This window comes from Penicillium digitatum, chromosome 6, assembly GCF_016767815.1.
Source record: "Penicillium digitatum chromosome 6, complete sequence".
Lineage (NCBI taxonomy): Eukaryota > Fungi > Ascomycota > Eurotiomycetes > Eurotiales > Aspergillaceae > Penicillium > Penicillium digitatum.
The window spans coordinates 2,313,427-2,334,644 of record NC_089389.1 but is presented as its reverse complement, the minus strand read 5'-3'; the positions used below and the strand labels follow the sequence as shown (position 1 = coordinate 2,334,644).

The 21,218-nt window shown below is 48.7% G+C and overlaps 5 protein-coding genes across 5 annotated transcripts; 2 read left to right on the top strand and 3 right to left on the bottom strand.

Moving 5' to 3' along the window:
* Positions 1-3,659: 3,659 nt before the first annotated feature.
* Pdw03_5843 (40S ribosomal protein eS4) lies at positions 3,660-4,851 on the bottom strand (the record flags this gene model as incomplete). The annotated part of the gene is made up of 5 exons (XM_014682834.1): positions 3,660-3,713; positions 3,770-4,064; positions 4,202-4,486; positions 4,555-4,692; positions 4,841-4,851. The coding sequence occupies 5 exons, from the start codon at positions 4,849-4,851 to the stop codon at positions 3,660-3,662; spliced, it is 783 nt and encodes a 260-aa protein (XP_014538320.1).
* A 317-nt stretch (positions 4,852-5,168) lies between these two features.
* Pdw03_5842 (Aspartate-semialdehyde dehydrogenase) lies at positions 5,169-6,840 on the bottom strand (the record flags this gene model as incomplete). The annotated part of the gene is made up of 4 exons (XM_014682833.1): positions 5,169-5,974; positions 6,038-6,295; positions 6,353-6,419; positions 6,664-6,840. 4 exons carry the CDS (start codon positions 6,838-6,840, stop codon positions 5,169-5,171), a joined length of 1,308 nt encoding a protein of 435 aa, XP_014538319.1.
* Positions 6,841-9,483: 2,643 nt separating this feature from the next.
* On the bottom strand, positions 9,484-11,366 carry Pdw03_5841 (Oxidoreductase, FAD-binding, putative; the record flags this gene model as incomplete). Its single annotated transcript, XM_014682832.1, has 4 exons — positions 9,484-9,651; positions 9,704-9,885; positions 9,938-10,991; positions 11,064-11,366. The coding sequence occupies 4 exons, from the start codon at positions 11,364-11,366 to the stop codon at positions 9,484-9,486; spliced, it is 1,707 nt and encodes a 568-aa protein (XP_014538318.1).
* A 987-nt stretch (positions 11,367-12,353) lies between these two features.
* Pdw03_5840 (Chromosome segregation ATPase-like protein) lies at positions 12,354-15,984 on the top strand (the record flags this gene model as incomplete). The annotated part of the gene is made up of 9 exons (XM_014682831.1): positions 12,354-12,428; positions 12,488-12,635; positions 12,692-12,786; positions 12,848-13,459; positions 13,513-13,665; positions 13,719-14,939; positions 15,017-15,145; positions 15,202-15,318; positions 15,373-15,984. The coding sequence occupies 9 exons, from the start codon at positions 12,354-12,356 to the stop codon at positions 15,982-15,984; spliced, it is 3,162 nt and encodes a 1,053-aa protein (XP_014538317.1).
* A 984-nt stretch (positions 15,985-16,968) lies between these two features.
* Pdw03_5839 (RNA-directed RNA polymerase (Sad-1), putative) lies at positions 16,969-21,176 on the top strand (the record flags this gene model as incomplete). The annotated part of the gene is made up of 4 exons (XM_014682830.1): positions 16,969-17,249; positions 17,307-17,463; positions 17,518-17,965; positions 18,019-21,176. 4 exons carry the CDS (start codon positions 16,969-16,971, stop codon positions 21,174-21,176), a joined length of 4,044 nt encoding a protein of 1,347 aa, XP_014538316.1.
* Positions 21,177-21,218: the final 42 nt, after the last annotated feature.

Below are 21,218 nucleotides of genomic sequence, written 5' to 3'. Positions count from 1 at the left end.
TAACACGGCGCTTGAATAGAGTGATTAAATGGCAGGGATACCCCGACAAGAGGTGTATGTTAGACGCGAGAGAAGGAGCAAGTACAGTGGGAGTACTCCGGATGTGTACGAGAAATAGAAAAATACCTAAATACCGCACCGATAAAAACAGGCAGGTTACTTGGAAAGGTGAAGGTGATTGGTTTTAAACATCAGACCAGAGCCGATGGATTTCCTTTATCCCTGTCACTTGTTCCGCCACGTTCGACACATCACGAGGGTTGAAAACGGGTCACGAACTCTGGGCATATTAACAACCGGGGCACTGATCCCAGTTCCCAGGCTGTTGGAAGGCTTCTGGCGGGCAGAGCCATCGGGCACCAAGGAGGGGGGAGGCATCGTCATTGGGAGTACATTGGGGGATGAGGGAGCTTTCCCGATTCGGACTCCAAGACCAGGCCTCCGAGGGCCCTAGATCGGGGAGATATTGGTGAACTCCATTTGAAGGAAAGAGATCTACAATTTGGGCTTCTCTGCTGGTTGCCGAGATTGTTATGCCGAACACCCCGTTGGCCGTTGGGCTGCAGAAAGGGAACGATTTGGCTGGGTTAACAATATGACAAGTGGAAAGTCTCTTTGCCTAAAGGATTTTTGAGAAACGGTCAACCTCCTTGAAAGATTATTCTGGAAAGATTCGAATCGGGAAGCCCCGTTAGTCCAGGGTGGAACAAAGAACGGAGTAGTCTGGGATAGATGAGAGACAGATTAATTCCGTATCTCTCCACTCAACATCGCAAATGACCAAAGGGTAGGCCCCATGTACACCAAAATGGGCGCTAACGTAGTGGCCGTAAAAATGCCAATGTGGGGTCTCGACGATCAGAGGATATTTTCAGATTCGAATGGAACACCTTGGAACACTTTGGAACGTTTCTTTGATTTGATGGAAGTCTGCAATTTGCCCGTCGTGCCGAGAATCATCAGAACCATGTTCATGGAATGAAGCATATAAGCACCGAAGTCTAGGCAAATTTCCAATTGAGGAGTAAGGAACCCTGTGATCTCAATCGGTACGATGATCACCGTTACTATATACAGACATCATTATCTATCCTTACCTCCTTGTATCTTAGAATATCACACAAAAAGATCCTAGAATTTATCTCGTTCAATTAAAAAACTAGATTCACCTGAAATAGGACCTTGGAACATTCCTAGCCTTACTTGTTGCTTACTATGTACTCCGTACACCGCTAGACCTCATCGACAAGGTTTGATGTTCAGCGTCTCAGGCCTAAAAGGATTGGCACATTAGTTTCCCTAGTATCCACATTCATTAAGATCCACCGACATTTCCACTGCCGGTGCCGTGAGAACCTATCTCCACCGCATTGCGGGCGTTGGTTTTCTTAAGAGAGGAACGGTTGTAAAATCTACAATGGAATTAATTCTACGATGGGGATATTCTCCAATCCAATCAGTTCCAATCGTTCCCATCAAGTTTCTCCCCATAAGCCCAGTTCCTTGGGACTGGGATGGGTCTCGGTAGATCCACGCCAAAGTTTATAGATGTCATTTCCAAAAAAAAAAAAAGAAAAAAAGGGGATGATAGGAGGTTTCGCAGCTGGAATTTCCCTTGTTTTTTTTTTCCCCCTTAAGGTTCCATCTACAATAATTGGAAGTGCAGCATATGCAGAGATTGCTCGAGCCACTACGGAGTGCAGTACGAGCAAGTTCTAGGCCCGGGATTTGCATTTCCGACACGCAAAAAAATGCCCCATGACTCGCTGTAATTTGAAAGACATCTTGTGCACCTTGGACTTCCACCAGGACTTCACTTTTGTTGTCTTAGATCGACGCTTCATACGAGCTCGATTGATCGATTGTGCATGTGAACCAAAGTACACAACAGTCAGGGTGTCCCCGCTTAAGAATCTTGTACAAACGTATTGTTCTGCATCCCCCAAATACAGACTCCGATGTCTGTAGCTCATATTTCAAATTTCAATGATACAGGCTGATAAACTGGCCAGCGCAGCCAGCCACCTAGAATGCAGTAGTTGCCAGGATGGGTGGTTGGGCGCTTGGCACGGTTAATACACTGAAATCAAGGCAAGATCCCCCTTGCCACTGGATATCTACCCTACTACTGCTCCCAACCCCGGCAATGGCCAGCTCACCTCTCTCCACGCTGCATAAAATGACAGGTCAGGAATTTCACGGCTATTGTCGTGCAGAGTTCCAGCAGTATGGCGCTTGGAACACGGAGAACATATCCCTAGTATCCCGAATGGAGTTCCGAACGTGGGACGGCCGAGTACTAGAATTGAGTTTGCATCTATTAAACGTATCCCGTTCCTCCATTTTATGAAGCCATTGCTCCTTCAAAAAGCCCGCTCAACTTTAAAAGAACTGCCCATCCCGATAGAGAATGAGAGCTTGCATTCCCAATCCGACGCCGGAGATGAAAGGAGTTATTCTTAGACTCTTGGCCTTTCGCCCTCGCTCTACCTGCTGGTTCTGCCCAGTGCTCGCTATCGTACCCGGCAACAAGTAGCACCGTCGATATACAACATAGACATGCCCCTAATTTCGTCCACAAATACCCCTGTCCGGCACCCACGATCTACATATACATCCAGCATCGAATGAGCTCAATGCCGGACATCCTTCAATTTAGATCACACGGCATGTGGATATGAGATCCCGATTGATACTCATCAATTGGGCCGCGAGATCTCTGGCACCACCGTGATCGCCACCGATCGCCATTACCGACCTCTGCAGGTGACGATCATTCTCCTGTAGCGGGCCACCCGGGCTGCCTGGACGAAAGTCAAAGAGATTGCGTGAGCCTGCTAATTTGAACACCCGCCGAGAAGATCCACTCTGAAGTTTGTTACTCTGATCGCCAGGTTCAAGCTTGGAGGTTGAAAACTTGGTAATCTCCGTGTTTCCCGTGCGTTGCCCACGGGTACTACTATGTACACCGACACGGGAGGACGGTTGCATCGGATCAGCTGAGGTGTGGTGGTGTGTTGGTTCTATGGATTGATCCATTCCAGCAACCGGGATTACGTCGGAGATGAGCATATAGGCTATATATTTCTGGGCGGGAAAATGCATGTCTTGAATCTTCTGTGCTGTTGAGATGCTGGGTCTCAGCTTGAAACGGCTTGAGTGGGGTTTGGCCTGGTTTTTAGTGCGCAGTGGCTTTAGGTTTGAAGAACGAGCTAGATTAGCGAGCAGGCTTCGCGTCGGAGTGGGATCTGGGGTTGCGATAAATTCATACTGGACCACAAATGACGATAAATCCTACGTGTCCCTTGATCTTCATGGGGTGCAAGATTGACCGGGATGATTGCGAAACGATGATACTTATAGAACAAGCACAGATATGAACTAACCAGCCAGAAAGTGGTGGGGTGATGTTGGAGATCCAAGGATAGGAAAATTACGGTCATTAGAGAAATCGAAAAAAAAGAGGCATCATCAAATGGTATCATATCACTCGGAAACGAAGCGGTTTACCCGTTCCTGTTTTGTTTGCTATGGTTCGAACTACGAGAATGCATTATCTAAGCCCGTCAAGCAAGACAAGACGCCGTCTCCCAGCTACTGTTTTAAGTGTTTGTTTTAAGCTGTCAGCTAATTCTCGAATATCAGAAGATATGGTGAATTTAGTTGGCGAGCTCGTGGGCACGACGGCGGTCACGCTCCTCAGCAATGGAGAGCTAGAAAAGAATGTGAGCATAACTCGTGAGCACATGTGGAGAAGAATGGAACATACCTTAACACCCTTACCCTTGGGGAGGGAAACCCAGGGCTTGTCCTGTCCAATGACGAAGACGTTGGACTCACGGGTAGCGAACTGGTTGTCCAGAGCATCGCGAACGTGGACGATGTTGAAACCACCGTCGTGACGCTCACGGTGAGTGATGACACCAACACGACCCATGTTGCGACCACCAGTGGCCATGATGACAACACCGGAGTCGAACTTGACGAAGTCGAGGATCTTGCCAGTGGCAATGTCAACCTTGACGGTGTCGTTGACCTTGATGGCAGGGTCGGGGTAGCGGATGCTGTAGAGGACGAACGCAAGTTAGCAAAACCATGTTCTGATGTATTGGGATCTTACTGTTTCCATTGTCCTCCGCCGATCAACCAAAGCTTGGTCCAACGACTGAATGACACGGAACTTGTGAAGTGTGGAACTCACGTTCGCGCATCGTGCGTAACCAAGAATGGGATCCCGCCCTTGCCGAGCTGAACACGCTTGACCTTGCAGAGCTTGTACTCAGCCTCCTCAGCCTGAATACGGTGGACGGTGAAGCGACCCTTGGTGTCGTAAACGAGACGGAAGTGCTCGCCGGTCTTCTCGAGGGAGATGACGTCCATGAATCCAGCGGGGTAGGTGGTGTCGGTGCGGACCTTGCCGTCAACCTTGACCAGACGCTGCATCATGATGGCCTTGACCTCGCGACCGTTCAGGGCGTACTTGAGACTGTCAACATAGAGAATGTCAGTGGATGTTCGCCGTGTGTCGAGAAGTTCAGTTTGTCGTATGCGTACCGGTTACGGATGAAGACAATCAGGGGAAGGCAGTCCCGGAGCTTGTGGGGACCGGGGGAGGCCTTGGGCGCGTAGGTTCCGGACATTTTGTCCAAGAGCCAGTGCGAGGGCGCGCTGAGGCGCTTCTGGTGCTTTCCGCTGCAAGGAAAATTCTTGTTAGTGGTGGTCTTCCATTTCGAGAAATTTTCGATCACTTCTCGCAGCGACTGGCTGAGCTCGTAATCTGGCAGATAGACGAGACCAGTGTGCAGAAGAGTGATGTAGAAGGCAATTCCATGACACTTACGGGCCGCGCATTTTGACTGATTTGTCGACTGAAGGTTAGGTGGTCGGAGTGTCGAAAGAGAATGCTCAAGCCGAGAAGTGTTGATGCAAATCAGAGAGGAATTCGCTTAGTGTGTGGTGGTTGTGAGCCCTATTCTCCACTAAGACCAATCAGACTCCACTAGTGGGTTTTTAACTCTTGCTTATGTCACCAACACTCAGGGCCTTGATCCACTCGTAGACACATGGACTTCCCTTTTAGGAATCGAGACCAATGAAATCCAATTCATTTGTACGAAAATGTGTATCTATTTGACATGCGCTAGTACTTCCTCTATTTCCTAACTATCTTAGATGTAGCCTTTGATGACAGCAACCTCGGCGTTGAGAATGGATGATCCAGCAGCTCCAATGACGGTGTTGTGAGAGAGGGCGGCGAATCGGATATCAAAGTGACCGCCTGGGGCACCCTCACGAACTCGGCCAACACTCACAGTGTACCCACCGGAGATATTGCGGTCCAGGCGAGGCTGGGGACGATCGGGCTCATCGAACACCTTAATCGCGGGTTCTGGGGCGGAAGGAGCACCCAACTTCTGTGCCTCGGACCTGTACTCGCGCAGAGCCTCCTTGACCTGCTCGGCGGTGGGGGTCTGGCGGTTCTTGAAACGCAAGGAAACGAATGCCATGTGGCCGTCAGTGACACCAACACGGGTGCAAGTGGCACCGATGCGCAGACCAGTCTGCTCGTCGAAACCAGTGGCGCTGGCATTCAATGAACCTAGAATCTTTTGGGCTTCGTTCTCGAGCTTGTCCTCCTCACCGCTGATGTAGGGAATGACGTTGTCCAGGATGTCCATGGTAGGTACACCGGGGTAGCCGGCTCCAGAGACGGCCTGCTCGGTGAAAACCTCGACTTCCTCAACAGGGCCAAACTTGGCCTGGAGAGCCGCGAAGGGAATGACGATGCCAATAACAGCACAGTTAGAGTTACAGACAAGGAAGCCCTTCTTGAGACCGAACTTTTCTCGCTGGTGAGGAATCAGATCCATATGTTGTGGGTTCACAGTAGGAACCACCAAAGGCACAATGGGATCCTTGCGGAAGTTCTTTGCGTTTGAGAAGACAGGGATCTCAGCCTTAATGAATGCCATTTCTGCGACAAAGGTCAGTACATGGTCTGGTTTGTTGTATATCAGATAAATTTGATCCCACATACCAGTTTCGCCAGCAACATCGCTGTTCAGCCCAGAGAAGACAAGGTCGCAATCCGAGAACTGTTCGGGCTTGCAGTCACGCATAACCAAGTTGCTGAGCTTCTCAGACATGGGAGAAGACTGCTTCCAGTTCACGGCATCCTTGTACTTCTTGTTGGCTGAACGCTCCGAAGCACCTACAGCCTGAAGCTCAAGGAAGGGGTGGTCTGCCAGCAATAGGATGAAGCGCTGACCCACGGAGCCAGTGGCACCAAGAACACCTGTACCATGTTAGGATTAGACGATGATGGAATAATTAGAAGAATCTCAGAACATACCACACTTCTTCTTCGGGAATGCAGCAGCCATTTTGCCTTTAAGTTTTGGATGAAAACGGTTATTACTCTTGCGTAAGTTAGCAATCAAAACGTTACAATAAGTCAAATCTTGCGATCAATCAAAAGAAATTCAAAGAACAGGAGTGCCATGCCGAATTGGTTCAGTGGCCTGTATGAGTCAAAGCGTTTCCTAAACCCCGTATGCTGTTTATAGAGGGCTCTACCAGCTTCAATGCCTTGAGGATCACATGATTGACAGTCCCAGAGATTTTCACGCCAAAATAAAAAAATGAAACCAAAAATGTACTTACCGCTTCGTTGGTGATGGATGGGATTGAAGGCTTGTAACATTTTACCGCGACGGCGATATCGCTCTCAGCCAATTGCCTTGCCCCGCGATTAGTCAGCTTTCTGCGTTTGACAAAAGTCCCACTCCCCGATTGGTCAGACAGTGTGGATCTTTGGCAAATCTCCTGACATGTTTGCATGCTTTGCACTCTTTCTATGGCTACCTTGGGAGGTCATGTCTCCTTGAACCACTCAAACAGTGACCTGTGTAATACGGCTAAAAATTTCTATCCATTCTTTGAAACCCCGCTTAACAACACAGTGGATAGTTTCCTATTCAAGTCCCAACAAACTGTTTTCCAGCTTCTTCTATTTGGCATCTTTTGAATGGAGACCCGGTGTGTTGCCAAAAGCAGTGGTTCGAACTAGAGAAACAGCACCACTAAGGTCCCCAGCAGCACGTTTCTTGACTGTCTCTGTGACCTAGTTGTCGGTGGTGGTCTCGTTCATCGTCTATTTCACTCCTGACTCCGTCCCCCAAAGCAGCAAAGAAGTCCTGATGAGTGATTTCAACCGAGGCAATGAATAGAAACTGGCTTCTGGTTCGTCGGGATGGATCAGCACAGGTGCAACGGCTTCGTAGAGGGCCTTTTTGCATGGTAAAAATGAAACTCTTATTGCCCCATCCCTGATAGTAGCCGTATGACTGGCAATGTCAAATCCCAAGAAGCCATTTGCAAGACCCTACCCAAGACTCACTGGTTAGCTCTAGTCCAATAATTCCAACTCGCGATCGGGATTTTACCCGGTCAAATAAGCCGGAAGCAGCAATACCAGTCCTGGTCAGCACGTTGGTCTCCTTATTCTCGAAATACTCAACGAGTTCCTTCCGTCCGAATAGAGGCAGCAACTGCAACACAGCATAGTTCTGGGTATTTGCTGAGAATTCAGATGGAATAAAGCGCTTGACACCTGTGCGGATGGTAGCATCGACAAATTTTTTTGTCCTTGAATGCAGCCTCGAAACCTTCGTCTAAGTAGTCGGTCTTGAAAATCGTCACACTAGGTGGAAAATTCGTATCGCTCTCCTTGCGGGAGATGATGGTAATTTCGAGCTGGGAAGATGCAACAAGGCCATTGAGGATGATTTTTGCTAATGCTGCCACTGGCCTGTCAAGTTTCCAGCTAGGGCAAAACGTTTATTTTGATAATGGAATTACACACCCCGATGATTGCAACGTTCTTCAGATTAGATGCCATCTGTGGATTTATGCGCTGTAGATGAAGTAGTAGTCTTGGAAATAGATGTGTCTTCGTACTTAACAAGTGTTCAGTATTAAGGATGGAATGCTATCTTTGTATGTTTCAGTCCTGCACTATTTCGCTCTGTTTGTCTGATGTTGATTCACATCACGGACTGAGTGTACAAAAACTATCTAGCACTACAATACCTACGGACTTAATGTCCGCTACCCCGTTTCCACCAAACAAAGCGTACCAGTAATGACACTAGCACAACTTTCCAAAAGGAAATAAACATGATTGAGCGATCTACTCCGTCTCCGAAGTGCCCACTCAAGTGGGGCCCGGCTTACGCTTAAAAATGCAGACTGGGGCTTCTGCCACTCCGCTCCTGCCAATCAGCTCACGGCCTCGCATCATTAACGTTGTCTTGGCTGACTATCTCACAATTCCCCACTAGAGTCAATAGGACGGCCACAGGCCAAAATTTGACTTGTCCTATACAGTTCTGAGCTAAATTTCGAGTCAATGCTTCATTCATTTAGCACTGCGGTGTGCTCTTGCCTTGAGTGTCGCCGACGGAAAATCAAATGTGATAGATCCCTTGCTCGTACTGTGTCAGAGTCAAGACACGATGCAGCTACCCACCACCTAGAGCAGAGCCTGCCATAACCAAAGGCCCTAAAGCTGGTGATGATCTGGCAGTCCGCATCGAAAGAAATGAGCATAAAATAGTTTCTTCTGAGCAAAGTCTCTCTCAACTCCAGGGGCTTTTTGCAGACTCAATCGCCATCGCCATCTGCTGGTGGAAGTCATGGTTCATGATAAACGCACCAATCCCACAAAATCCATGTGCTTGATGAATGGGGTCGGAGCCAAAGTCCACTCTTGCTCAAGGGTTTCCCGACTTCCGTACTCGAACATCTTCGCCCTCCCCGCGATCTGGTAGCTTTCTTATCGCAGAAGTGCTTGGAGAGCGTGGAGCCCACCCTCAAAGTTCAACACGCACCAACGGTCCAGAGACAGATACTGAATAATTCACAGTCTCGCGAGACCCTTAATCCGCCCGTGCAGTGTTTGATTACCCGCCTTTTTGTCAGGCTGTTGTGGCAACAATGGCAGGGGAAGATTGTCGGGTTGAGCTTGATGAAAATAAACATGAAGCAGTGAAGACTTTTGTGTTCAAATTGAAGCCGTAAATCGTCCTGCTAATCTTACACTTAAATTTACGGACGTGACACTGAAACACTGAGAAGTCTAATATTATCGAGTAACTGCTTTAGGCTTACAGCAGGCTTTCTGATAAGAGACCCGAAATTAGAAAGCTTCTTGGTAATGCCCTTGGAATTGCTCTCAAGGTTGGCCGGAATCGTGATGCATCCGCTTCAGGACTACCGCCCTTTCAATCGGAAGCCCACGAACAGCTCCCCGTCAGGCACTGACTGTCAATGGAGTGCGACTCCTTTCGAGCGATGCTTTCAGGTTCTGGGCTCCGAGCAAATATCACCGTTATAACAACAAATGTCAATCGCACCATTTCGCGGGAAGGTCTAGAAATTTGTTCATCTATCATGTCTAAAATGCTCAATGATAAATCACAATCAATGTCCTGGGCCCGGGGTTTCATCGTCGTAGTCGAAGATTTTGCCAGGGTTCAGCAGCCAGTTCGGATCCAATGAACGCTTGATACTGCGCATGACATTAACTGTCTCCAGTCCAACTTCCTTTTTCAACGATCCTTTCTTGCCCAGCCCAATACCGTGCTCACCCTGTCGTTTTAAATTAGCTGATATGCTGGGATCTCCAAGACAAACGACTTACCGTGCATGAGCCCTCCATTTCCAGTCCACGATCAACCATATCATACACGACTTTCTCGACACGCTCTCTCTCGGCGGGATCGGTGCGGTCATACATAATACTGGCATGGAAGTTTCCATCGCCAATGTGGCCAAGGATACTGGCGAAAAGGCCGAGATCGACCAATTCCTTCTTAGAGGTTTCTAACGGGATGTCAGCATGCATGCAACGGAGTAAGTCCTGCAGAAGCCATACCAATGATATCAGGCAGTCGAGAAATGGGCACGGCCACATCAGTCGACCAGACTTCCGACCCCTCCTTGCGCAACGCCAGCATACTCCACAGCGACTGCTTGCGCGCTGACCACAGGTCATGAGCCTCGCGGTCATCCCGCGCGAATTCAAAAGACTGCGCATGATTTTCCTGGGCGAGCTTCGTCGTCAGATCGATACTATCTGCGACACCGGCGACAGTTCCAGAGAACTTGAAAAACAGCGTAGGAGAGACCTGCCATTCACGGCCTGTTCCCCCCGCACGGTTAATGACGTCCATCTGAACATCATCCATGATCTCCATGCACTGCACAGAGACACCCTTCCGAATAACCTGCATCGCGGTCGAGGCCGCATCACGAATAGTCGGGAACGCGACGACGCCAACGCGGGTCTGCTCGGGGAGCGGGGCGAGCTTCAATGTAGCCTCAGTGACGATACCGAGTGTACCCTCGGAGCCAACAAACAGGCCTGTGAGATTGTAGCCGGCGGACGTCTTGCGGGGACGTCTGCGGGTCTTGATAACGCGGCCATCGGCCAGGACGACTGTGAGGTTAATTACCCAGTCCTTCATGGTACCGTAGCGGACGGCGTTGGTGCCACTGCAGTTTGTGCCGACCATCCCACCGATCATGGCGGATGGGCCTGGATCGACGGGGAAGAACATGCCTGTTTCCTTGATCTTCTCGTTCAAATCCATCCACTGGATGGAGGGCTGTACGACAATGTCCATATCGTCCGGGTGGATTTCCAGGACTTTGTTCATGAACGCGAAGTCGATTGTCATGCCGCCGTGCGGGGCTGAGAAATTGGCTTCCAAACTCGATCCGCCCGAGTAGGGGATCATGGGCATGCGGTATTTGTTACATACCTTGGCGATCTCGGAGACTTCTTGGGTGGTTTGGGGGTATGCAATTGCGACCGGGAGACGGTCGGCGTTTAAGCTGGACCATTCTGAGAAGCCGTGTTGGTGCAGTTCCTCTGCTTCGGTGCTAATTCTGCCTTCGCCGAGCTTGATTCTAAGCTCATTAATGGCCTGGGGAGGTTGTTAGTTTCATTTGTCTCTGAACTTGATGTGCGATCATGCTATTGCAATTGAGTGATCTACCTTTTCAAACTCCTTCGCTGAGCCATACTGTGGCTTCTTGGATGTCTGTGCTGGTGTCTGGGTATATGAGGAGACGCCGTAGCCTAACCCTGCAGCAACTGCGGAGACAAGGAGCGCCTTGGCCGGGGTCCAAAAAGGCAAGAGGGGAGTATGTGTAGAGGAGGAGTTGCTCTCTTTTGTGCTCTCTCTTTTTCCAACTTCGGAACTGTTTAATCTAACACTGCGAGCCAAACTAGTGCGCAAGATCTGGGGCCGACAAGCTGGAGCTGGTAGCCCTCGTGAGACCCGCAGAAATGGTCGCATTGTACAGGAGCGTTATAGATGTTATTTAAGTGAGCTTTGTTGTAAACAAGGAAGAAAAAAAGAAAAAAAAAAAAATTTTTTTGGACCCGGCCGGCATGATGTGACCAGGCTTTTGTATCTCGACATCGGAGTTCAGCCGAGGGAGGTAGACTGTGGTTATAATGCCATAATCCACTATAATTTCACTATCCATGACCACTATGATCCCACTCTTGCCAGTACCGAAAATGTGGAGAAGCCGAGCGTGGGGGGCGAATAGGAACAGATAATTCCGGTCTACGGCAGTGACTGCCAGTTCGGATTCTGCAATACAGGTCAGAGAGATTTTTAGACGGAGCACGGAGTATACTAACAAGGTAATAATTGAGATTGAATGCTCGATAGTTGAATTCTTCATGCTTCGTTGTCCACTTACCATTATATACGTCTAGTACATCTTATACTAGAAAAGTCCGGTTGCACATTTTAAAAAACAATGATCATCACCTAGATTCTCGATTGACAGTATCAGGATTGATTCCACACGACCATTCTTTGAATTTACACTTAATGATACAGAAGTAGAACAGACATCTACAACATACGCAGTACAACATAACGGAGCACCTGCCACAACGTTGGGAGTTGAATTTCAAAGAGTATGAAAAGCCGGCGGTGAGCCAGGCGGTCAAAACTCACTATATGCACTGGCGGCAAACAGAATGCCGTAGGTTTTCCTATTTTTTCTTCTTCACTTTTGGCAAGCAGAACTTATATAGATCGATCTTAATTTAAATTCACAATTTGAGACTTCTTCAAGGCCATGCCACCAGTTTATTTTTGGGAGAGAAATTAGAAAAAATAAATAAATAGGATGTCAATGGTTGACGGGGCAACGGAGGGATCAGAGAACCTCGTACACCCAACACCAACACACGAATCCTGGAAGTCGGATAAATCGCGGACTAATCACAAGATCCAGTTCACATACATGCAAACTCTAGAGCAATGGCAGAGCAACTCGCTCAACTAGCGTGCGAGGTGGAACGCCTAGTCACCGCACCTTACGTACCTTCATTACAGGTAAATCGATTGAGACTGGCATTGGAGTATACATGTACATGCTAATAACGAACACCTAGGACCTTCATGATCTGGTACAACAAAGCACATCCTCGACAATAGCTGCCTGGGCATTGTGCAAGCCCTGCCAAGTTGGCTTGCTGGCTGAGGTTTTGACCGAAGCCTTATCGCGATCATGCGTCGCTCTATCTCTGATCACCACATTTGGTTTGTGCTCATTCAAGGGAAGACTTGTTGTGACCTCGAGTCTGACCGTTTTTAAGCATCGACATCATCCTTTAGAGATGCGCTGCTCGAGCGACATCCGGTGATTTTGGATACCATTTTAGAAAAGGCCGTCGATGCTAATGGGGCCGAGGTGAGTTTCGTTCCTCGGAGCAAACAGATGTTAGCTGAAGGACATCGGCTAACTATTCCAGTACCTACCGGTATGTATCGCGTTGTTCTCATCGCCCTTGCCAGCGGGTGTTGTGCCGCCAGCTAGGATGGCCTCCTTCATCACGAAGCTGGTCAGCCTGATGGCAGAGAATCCCTGCGTTGAGACCGTAATGCCTCTACACACACTCATCTCAGGTTTGAAAGGCTCGCCTAGGATTTTGAATGACATTCCGTCCGAGGTCATGTCCAATCTACAGCTGGTGTTCACCAAGACGCTGCGCAACCTCGACGATCATATGGGCAACCTCTTGTGCCTGGCCACCTTTGCGCAGATTGCGACGGCGCTAGGTACAACATCTCGAAATCAACACGGATCAGAAACGCCATGGCTTCTTAACATTAAGCATTTCTTTGGCCAGAAACGAGGTCTCAAAACACTCGACCTGGTCGTCTTGCGTGTGATACTAGCTTGTTCATCCAGTTGTAATCTGGCTCCGCCTGAGGCAGCTGAGAGCATTCAACTGGCGATTTGTATCGCCGATGCAATCGAACCTGAGCAGAAACAGGCTTGGACAGCAGGTAATCATCCGAAGATTGCTAAACTGTGCGAGAAGGCTGCCAGATATGGCCTTTACGGTCAAACACAAACGATGGTTAGTTATGGTTGATCGTGTATCGAGGCTCCATGCTAATCACTGGATGATAGGCAATCGTCTTTTTACACACCCTTCTACCGGCACAGTCGTTGCCATCCCAGCTACGCGAACTTGGCATCAAGGTCCTTCTGTCCAAGAACGGCCAAGAGACGATGGAAAATATACCCCATCAACTGATTCCACGCCTCGCAAAGAGTTTGGCAGTAAGTATGAAGGCTTCTTTCTGTAGGCATTTGTTGACAGCTGACATCAACAGGAATCAGGGGAACCTGCCACTCGCCAAATTCTGACCTTTACGTTCAATATCCTGAGAGGTAGTCAATGGTCTGGCATTGGAGAGATGGCAGGACTACACCTGGCACGCTTATTATTGGCTGGTGTGCAAGACGTACATTCCGAAATTATGTTTTCTAGTGTGACCAACTCCATGGCCCCTTTGAGGGAAGTTCTTGGGGAAATGGTTGAGCACTTTCCCCGACAATCTAGTGAAAGCCAATGCAGTGGTCAAGCATGGTGTGCATCTGAGCGATACACAACGCAAAACAGGCTGTTCTTATCTCTACTAGGACTTTACAACAGGGCTTCGACGCAAAACGGAAGTGACATTACCATGAAATCCTTCTTGCGACGTGTGGAACAATCAATGACGAGCCTCGACTGTGCCTTCTCCACAGCCACCACCAAGGCCTTCCGTGGCTCCCTTACCTTGCGTGACAAACACAATCTCTCGTCAACTCCGATAACCCGCAATTGGCGATCTGGAGTTACCGAACTCTTCATGCAGAATGCCCAGATCTCTCACGATAGTATGATTAAAAAGATCGAGGACGCATGCTTTGACCTAGAGCGTCGCTGTCACGATGTTGAAGGGCCCCTGCGAGCTGCCGAAGAAGAGCGGGACGTATTTGCGCGCGAAAACGAGCAATTGAAAAGACAAAACGAAGAGTTGAATAACCAGTTGAAAGCCAAAAGTGCAGACATTGAAACGAAGTTACGGAACTCACACGAACAGGTTGTGGGACTTGGACATGAGAACACACGCCTTGAACAACTCCTTCACGTCCAATGTGCATATACCGACGAGCTGACCATGTCACTCGAATCTGTACGCGCGGAGCTTCAACAGCAGCGACAAGCTTCCGAGAACGCACTGCTGGTCGAAAAAGAAATGGCCCGCTCTAAGGAGCTGGAGATGATGGTTACTTTGACTGGAAAGGATGATCAACTGGAAGAGCTTCAGGAGGCGATATGCAGCTTACAAATGAAGAATGAGCAGGCACGCCAGAGTCTTGATCAAGTCACAAGTGAAAAGGCTGAATTGTCTGAACTCTCCAGCTCTCTGGAACAAGACCTTGCTAGTGCTACAGAGGCAATAAAGCAAACTAGGCTTCTTGTGGGTGAGAAAGAAGATGAAGTGGGCCGTCTCTTGGCCCAGGAGGAAGAATTGCGAAAGGAACTGGGGTCTGTGGAAGCAACGGTGAGTCCTTTTGACAGTGGATTTTTTTTTTTGGCACCAAACATTACAAAGTAAGGTTTTTTACTAAGTCTTACTAGGTTTTGCAACAGAGCATTGAAGTAGAGAGGCTCTATACGACACTGGAAGAATCTGAGGAGAAGTTGCGGAGTGAGATTGAAAAACTGAAACAGGACCATGAAGCCGACACTTCTCGGACCACATCTGAGGTATGTCTAGGTATGCATCAACTTGTGTGAGTGAATCTAAAAATTTTCTGAACTAGATCGCGAAACACGGGACAGAAAATCGGCGATTGCATGCTGCTATGCAAGCTGCCGCTCTTGATGCCTCTAGAGATGCCCAATCGAAAGACAAAAGGATCCAACACCTGGAGAGAAAGGTAGCCAACGCCACTCGTGTATGCAATACGTGGACACTCTAACATCAAGTATAGGTGCAAGCTTTACAGGACGAACGTGCCGCCAAGGCCCGTGAGTTTTCTGAGGCACAACAACACATCGGTCGTTTAATGGGCGTGATGGGCTTTTCTGCCCATGCCCCTGAGTCAAACGCCCCTTCGAAACACCAACGAACCAGGTCCTCTGTAAACGCCACTCCAGCTGCAAGGATTTGTCAATTTAGAAGTGACGATGAAGATGGCACACAGCTGGCAGAGTCCTTTGAGTCCATGACCTCCAACTTCGATAGACCTACTCCCAAACGACCAAGAGGGAATCGCAAATCAACAAACCGGCCTGATGCTTTGAGCACTCCCTCCATTTCAGGCCCCAGGGCGAACACCCTGCCGCCGGCCGGCAGCATGTCTCGCTCGGCGAGAAAGCCACTGGCAGATGCTGACCACAATGGCCCAACGAAATCACAGCCAAGCAGTGCATCGAAACGTAGTCAGGTGGATGACTCTTTCCAGGAGACACAGGCCCAGGGGAATTTGAAGGAAACCCGACTTCATAATCTGGATTTGGATATGGACCTTGAGTTTTCCAGAGACTTTCTCTTTTCCAGCACTGCTTTTACTGGGTCAACCGATCAGATTGCTCCACAATGAGAGGATCGTCTCCGTGGTAATGAAGTTGTGTAATTAGCCCCAGGAGTACCAATGTTTTGATTACCCCATATCCATTGTATCGATTGTTTTCTGATGTACTGTTCCTACGCTTGTACCATATCGATGATCTTCTACACCACAAACTCCAACTACACAAACACAAGTCTTGGTTTATTTGAGTGCTTCGTTACGAGGATTCCTCCTTGGAACTCAGCTTTCTGCGCTGCTTATCAAAGTCAACTGTCTGAAGCTTTGGAAGTTGTCCCTTCACTCTGTTGTTCCTTGGATCCTTTACTGCCTTGGGGCTTTCAACCGACGCAGTGATTTATTAGCTTGTCCATTCCTCGGCAGAGGAAATCAAATTGGTTGTTCACTTGTCTTCCCCACTATAAAACCAACATCAAGCTTGCCTAAAAACCAAATGTATGAATTATACACGTGTTTAGTCTCCCTGCCTCTTCAGTTGTCTAACGGCAGTAAGTATTGCAGCCCTTGTCAAGATATCACTTGCGTGTGCCGGATACCCCATCGTCACTGAAGAGGTATCAATTATGGCTAGGTGAGTCTGAAATAGTCACCCCAAAGAGTAGCTACCTATGTGCTAGAAGACTCGAGCAGCAATCAGGTAAGTAGGTCTCATTTGGCAGTACATGTCAGATAGATATAACATTGCTCATTCTCACTTGACGAAATTTAAACTGATCGGGCGAACTCTCACCTTCCATCTCAACCATGACTTTTCTCATTTGACAATCAGTTCTCTTATCTCCCAGGTGACCACACTTTGAGGTCTTTCCCGTGCAATCTATTCGATTTCCGTTCATGACTGCTATCACTCGGTCAATAGTACATAGTACCTAGGTATTTGTGGTTGGATTGTTCCTTCCAGCCTTGGAGGTTCCTACATATTCTGGAATCCTCTTCACGGCCCTTCTTCCTATTCTCCTTCCACAGCTTCGTGACTTTCTTAAACCCAAGTGCACGATGGCAGGCCCTGTTATTCCCAATTTGCAACATCCAAAGTCCAACCTTTTGAGACTGGTTCCCCTCGACCCTCCTCGCCCTTCTCACCATACCACGCCAGTCCGGGACTGGATAACCTGGAGATCATGGAAGACTTGTGCCGTGGACATGTTGAACATTCCAAGAGAAATGAATACTCATGATATCTACGATGCTTTCAACAAGTATGGCAATCTAATTTCAATCGACGTTTGGGAAGACGCCGCAGGACGTCCAGATTCAAAAGGACGCATGCGTTTCAAGTGAGAACTATCAATTTACTACATTGCTTATAGATATTTTTTACTGATCACCCATAGACCGCCTCCAAACGAACAGTTTTGGGAAACCGGCTCTTTCGGTGTGAAGCTCCGAAGTGGCCGTGTTGCAGTGATATCGCTCTCGCTCTGTGGCGGTGCCTCGAACGGGACCATCCCAAGCCCAGTCCGCCCCGATATTCGGCTCCCCAGTGAACTGGTGAGTGAATGTATACGACGAGGCTAGTTTCAGATGCTGATGATGTTTTTGAAGGAATTGAAAACTGTACAAGTACAAATCGGTGTTCTGCTAGGTCCGTCCACTGTTCATGCTCTGCAGAGTTTTACCAACTTGGCATACCCCAGATGTGTTGTGGATGTCATGCGCAGGTGCCTGCTGCTGTACTTCAAGGTGGGCATTCGGGGGTCGGAGACAGCAGATGTCACTCAGCATGACTACCGTGTCAAAATCACATTTCTCCAATTGACCCAGATTTACCAACAATACGACAAGGCCACGAGCGAAAATTCCTTGCTGATTATTCTAGACTCCGCCGCCATCTGGCACCGAAAGGCCAAAGACATGCAGTCCACGTTGGCAGAGCCGATGAGCTGGAGAGAAGAAGATAGTTGGTATCGCCAGACCGCCGTGACACATAACCCGAACTCGCTCAAGACTCTGCCCACAAACTTGAAGAAGACAGGACATATCATGGACTTGGGTAAGCACCGTCATCCTCTGCAAGTCGGTGCGCTTACCAGTATTTCTGAATAGGGCGATGGAACGTGTTCAAGATCACATTCGGGCCGGACGTGGACCCCAAAATACACCGTGTCAACGATACCGGTCACTGTTTGACGCTCGTTGGAGACATTTTCAAGGACTATAACATTTTCATCAGAGATGGCAGTCATTTTGTCGAGAAAACAGACCGACCGGTACCGGTATGGCATTGGATTGACTTCTCCGAGTCCAAGTCCAATAAGGCTTCCGCATTGCTGCAAGACCTGGGAGATCAGAACTATATACACCTCCCCTTTAAGGTCCGGTATCAACTCGAGGTTTGTTTGTCCCAAGGATATCTATCTGAATTCAGCATGTCCCGCGAATTTGTAGAGAAAGTGAAGGACCTCGGGGATGACCAAGCTACCAGACTGCTAGAGTTCGTTGCAACTGAGAAGAAACAGTATCTTGATCCTATGGAAATCTTTGATCTTAAATTCTTCAAACGAGTGACTGACTCGAAGATTCCGAGTTACTGTTGCTTCATGCACACAGCACGAGTCACTCCCACTACAATTTACTACAATACCCCAACCGTGGACATCTCAAATCGAGTCGTGCGCGAATGGTCTACCAAAAGTGCACCTGGGCGCTTTCTTCGAGTTCGATTTACAGATGAGAGAACTGAAGGTCGCATCAATGCTTCACTGGGCGATTCCAACGATGAAATCTACACTCGTGTCAAAAGGACACTGGCCAATGGTATCTCCATTGGAGATCGTCACTACGAGTTCCTCGCATTCGGCAACTCTCAGTTCCGGGAGCATGGCGCATACTTCTTTGCACCGGATGCTGGTGTCTCAGCGGCAACCATCCGGGCCTGGATGGGTCAATTCAACCATATCCGAAATGTAGCCAAATATGCTGCAAGACTGGGACAATGCTTTTCAACCACCCGAGCTTTTACCGGGTCTTCGGTTCAAGTTGCTACGTGTAATGACGTTGTTCGCAACGGCTTCACTTTCTCGGACGGCGTCGGAAAAGTTTCCAAGTTCCTCGCCCAGATGGTCACATCCCAGCATAACATTAAGACTCTCACTGGAGAATCCCCTTCAGCTTTCCAATTTCGCCTTGGAGGAGCCAAAGGCATGCTGGTAGTCTCTCCGGACCCTATGCCACAGGAAGTACACATTCGACCAAGCCAGCAAAAGTTCGAAACCACTCAAGCCGGTTTGGAGATCATTCGTTGGTCCCAGTATTCCCTTGCGACTTTAAACCGACAGTTGATCCTCGTGCTTTCTGCTCTGGGTATCCCAGATAAAGTCTTCCACAGTAAACTCAACAGCATGTTGGGTAGCTTCCATCGAGTCATGTGCAATGACTCGAAAGCAATCAACCTTCTCCAGAAGTACATCGATCCAAACCAAACAACTTTAATCTTAGCTCAAATGGTATCTGATGGCTTTCGACAAAATGAGGAGCCTTTTGCCAATACCATGCTCGAGCTTTGGAAATCCTGGCATTTGAAGCATCTCAAAGAGAAAGCAAAGATTGCCATAGACCAAGGAGCTAACCTTCTCGGTGTCATGGACGAGACAGGTGTTTTAAAGGGCTACTTTAAAAACACATTGCCGCGCAGAGGAGCCTCCTATGCACAGAAGCTGGCCGCTCTACCTGAAATCTTTGTCCAGATCTGCCGGCTAGAAGGAAATGGCGAGTACGAAGTCATTGAAGGTCTCTGCATTCTCGCTCGCAACCCTTCGCTTCACCCTGGAGATATTCGTGTGGTTCGAGCAGTGAATCGACCGGAGCTGAAAGGGCTTCGTGACGTGGTTGTTCTTCCCCAAACTGGCGACCAGGACATTGCGAGCATGTGCTCTGGTGGTGATCTTGACGGCGACGACTACCTTATTATCTGGGATCCCGATCTCATTCCCACAAGATGGTTCGTCGAATGCATGGACTACAAGGGCTCCAAAGCCCCAGACCTTGATCATGATGTGACGGTTGATGAGATCACTTCTTTCTTCGTCACCTATATGAAAAACGATTGCCTTCCCCGAATTGCACACGCCCATTTGGCTTGGGCTGACAGGCTTCCGAGGGGGGTGTGGGAAGAAAAATGCATTCGTCTTGCTCAGCTTCATTCTGATGCAGTGGATTATAACAAGAGTGGTGCGCATGCGAGAATGGCCCGCTCTTTAGATCCCAAGTTCTGGCCCCATTTCATGGAGAAGCGTTTCAAGAGACCATCCAGCATCTACAAGTCCACCAAAATCCTCGGTCAACTGTACGACGCAGTGGTAACGCCTAACTTCGTTCCCAAGCTGGGGAAGCCCTTCGACTCTCGCATCCTGGAATCCCCGCTGGCTTCAGCAAGTGAGACCTACATAGAATACGCCCGCGAGCTCAAGGCGGAATTCGACATGAACATGCGACAAATCATGGCTCAGTATGAGATCAACACTGAGTTTGAGGTGTGGTCAACGTTTGTCCTCCGCCACGGCTTCGTAATCAGAGACTACAAGATGCAGGAAGACCTAGGCAGGATCGTGGGTACACTCCGCCGTGGATTCCGCCACCAATGCTATGACAAAGTCGGCCGGCATGGTGGAAACATCTCTGCCTTGGTCATTGCCATGTACCGTGTTACCCAGGAGCAGGTAGCTGCGGCACTGGAGGCTCAACGCAAAGAGGCACTGCAGAGAGAGGATCTCTCCGTTGTTGAAGTGAGCTCCACTGAGCTTCCACTCATTAGCTTCCCTTGGATTTTCCCCGATGTCCTCGGTGATGTTGCGACGGGCCGGGCGCGAGAAGCTCTGGTTTCAGAGGGACAAGGGGTTGATGATTCTGCAAAGTCTATCGGTGATGGCTTTGTTTTCACCCATAAGCAGATTCTCAATATTGTTGAAGACATGGATCGTATTGTGAAGCCGAATGCTAAGGCAAGCTCTGGACCCGCGCCCCCTAATCAAGAACTCATTGTTCGTCGACGCATTGACCAAACCAAGCCCAAGCCCAAACCCGACGACAGCAAAATGGGTGTGTGCTTCAATGAGGATAGCGAGAAGGAGGAAGGCGTGAGCATAGACACTGCTCAAGCGGAAGAGAATGGTGAAATGGAGGCTGTAACTGAGGATATTGTGGAAATGGAGGGCGATGTGCAGCCTTCTGCGCTTGACGCTTTGATCAATATGATCAACAGCTGATCTTTCGCATGAAAAAGTCCCAAAAAAAAAACCGAATTGTGA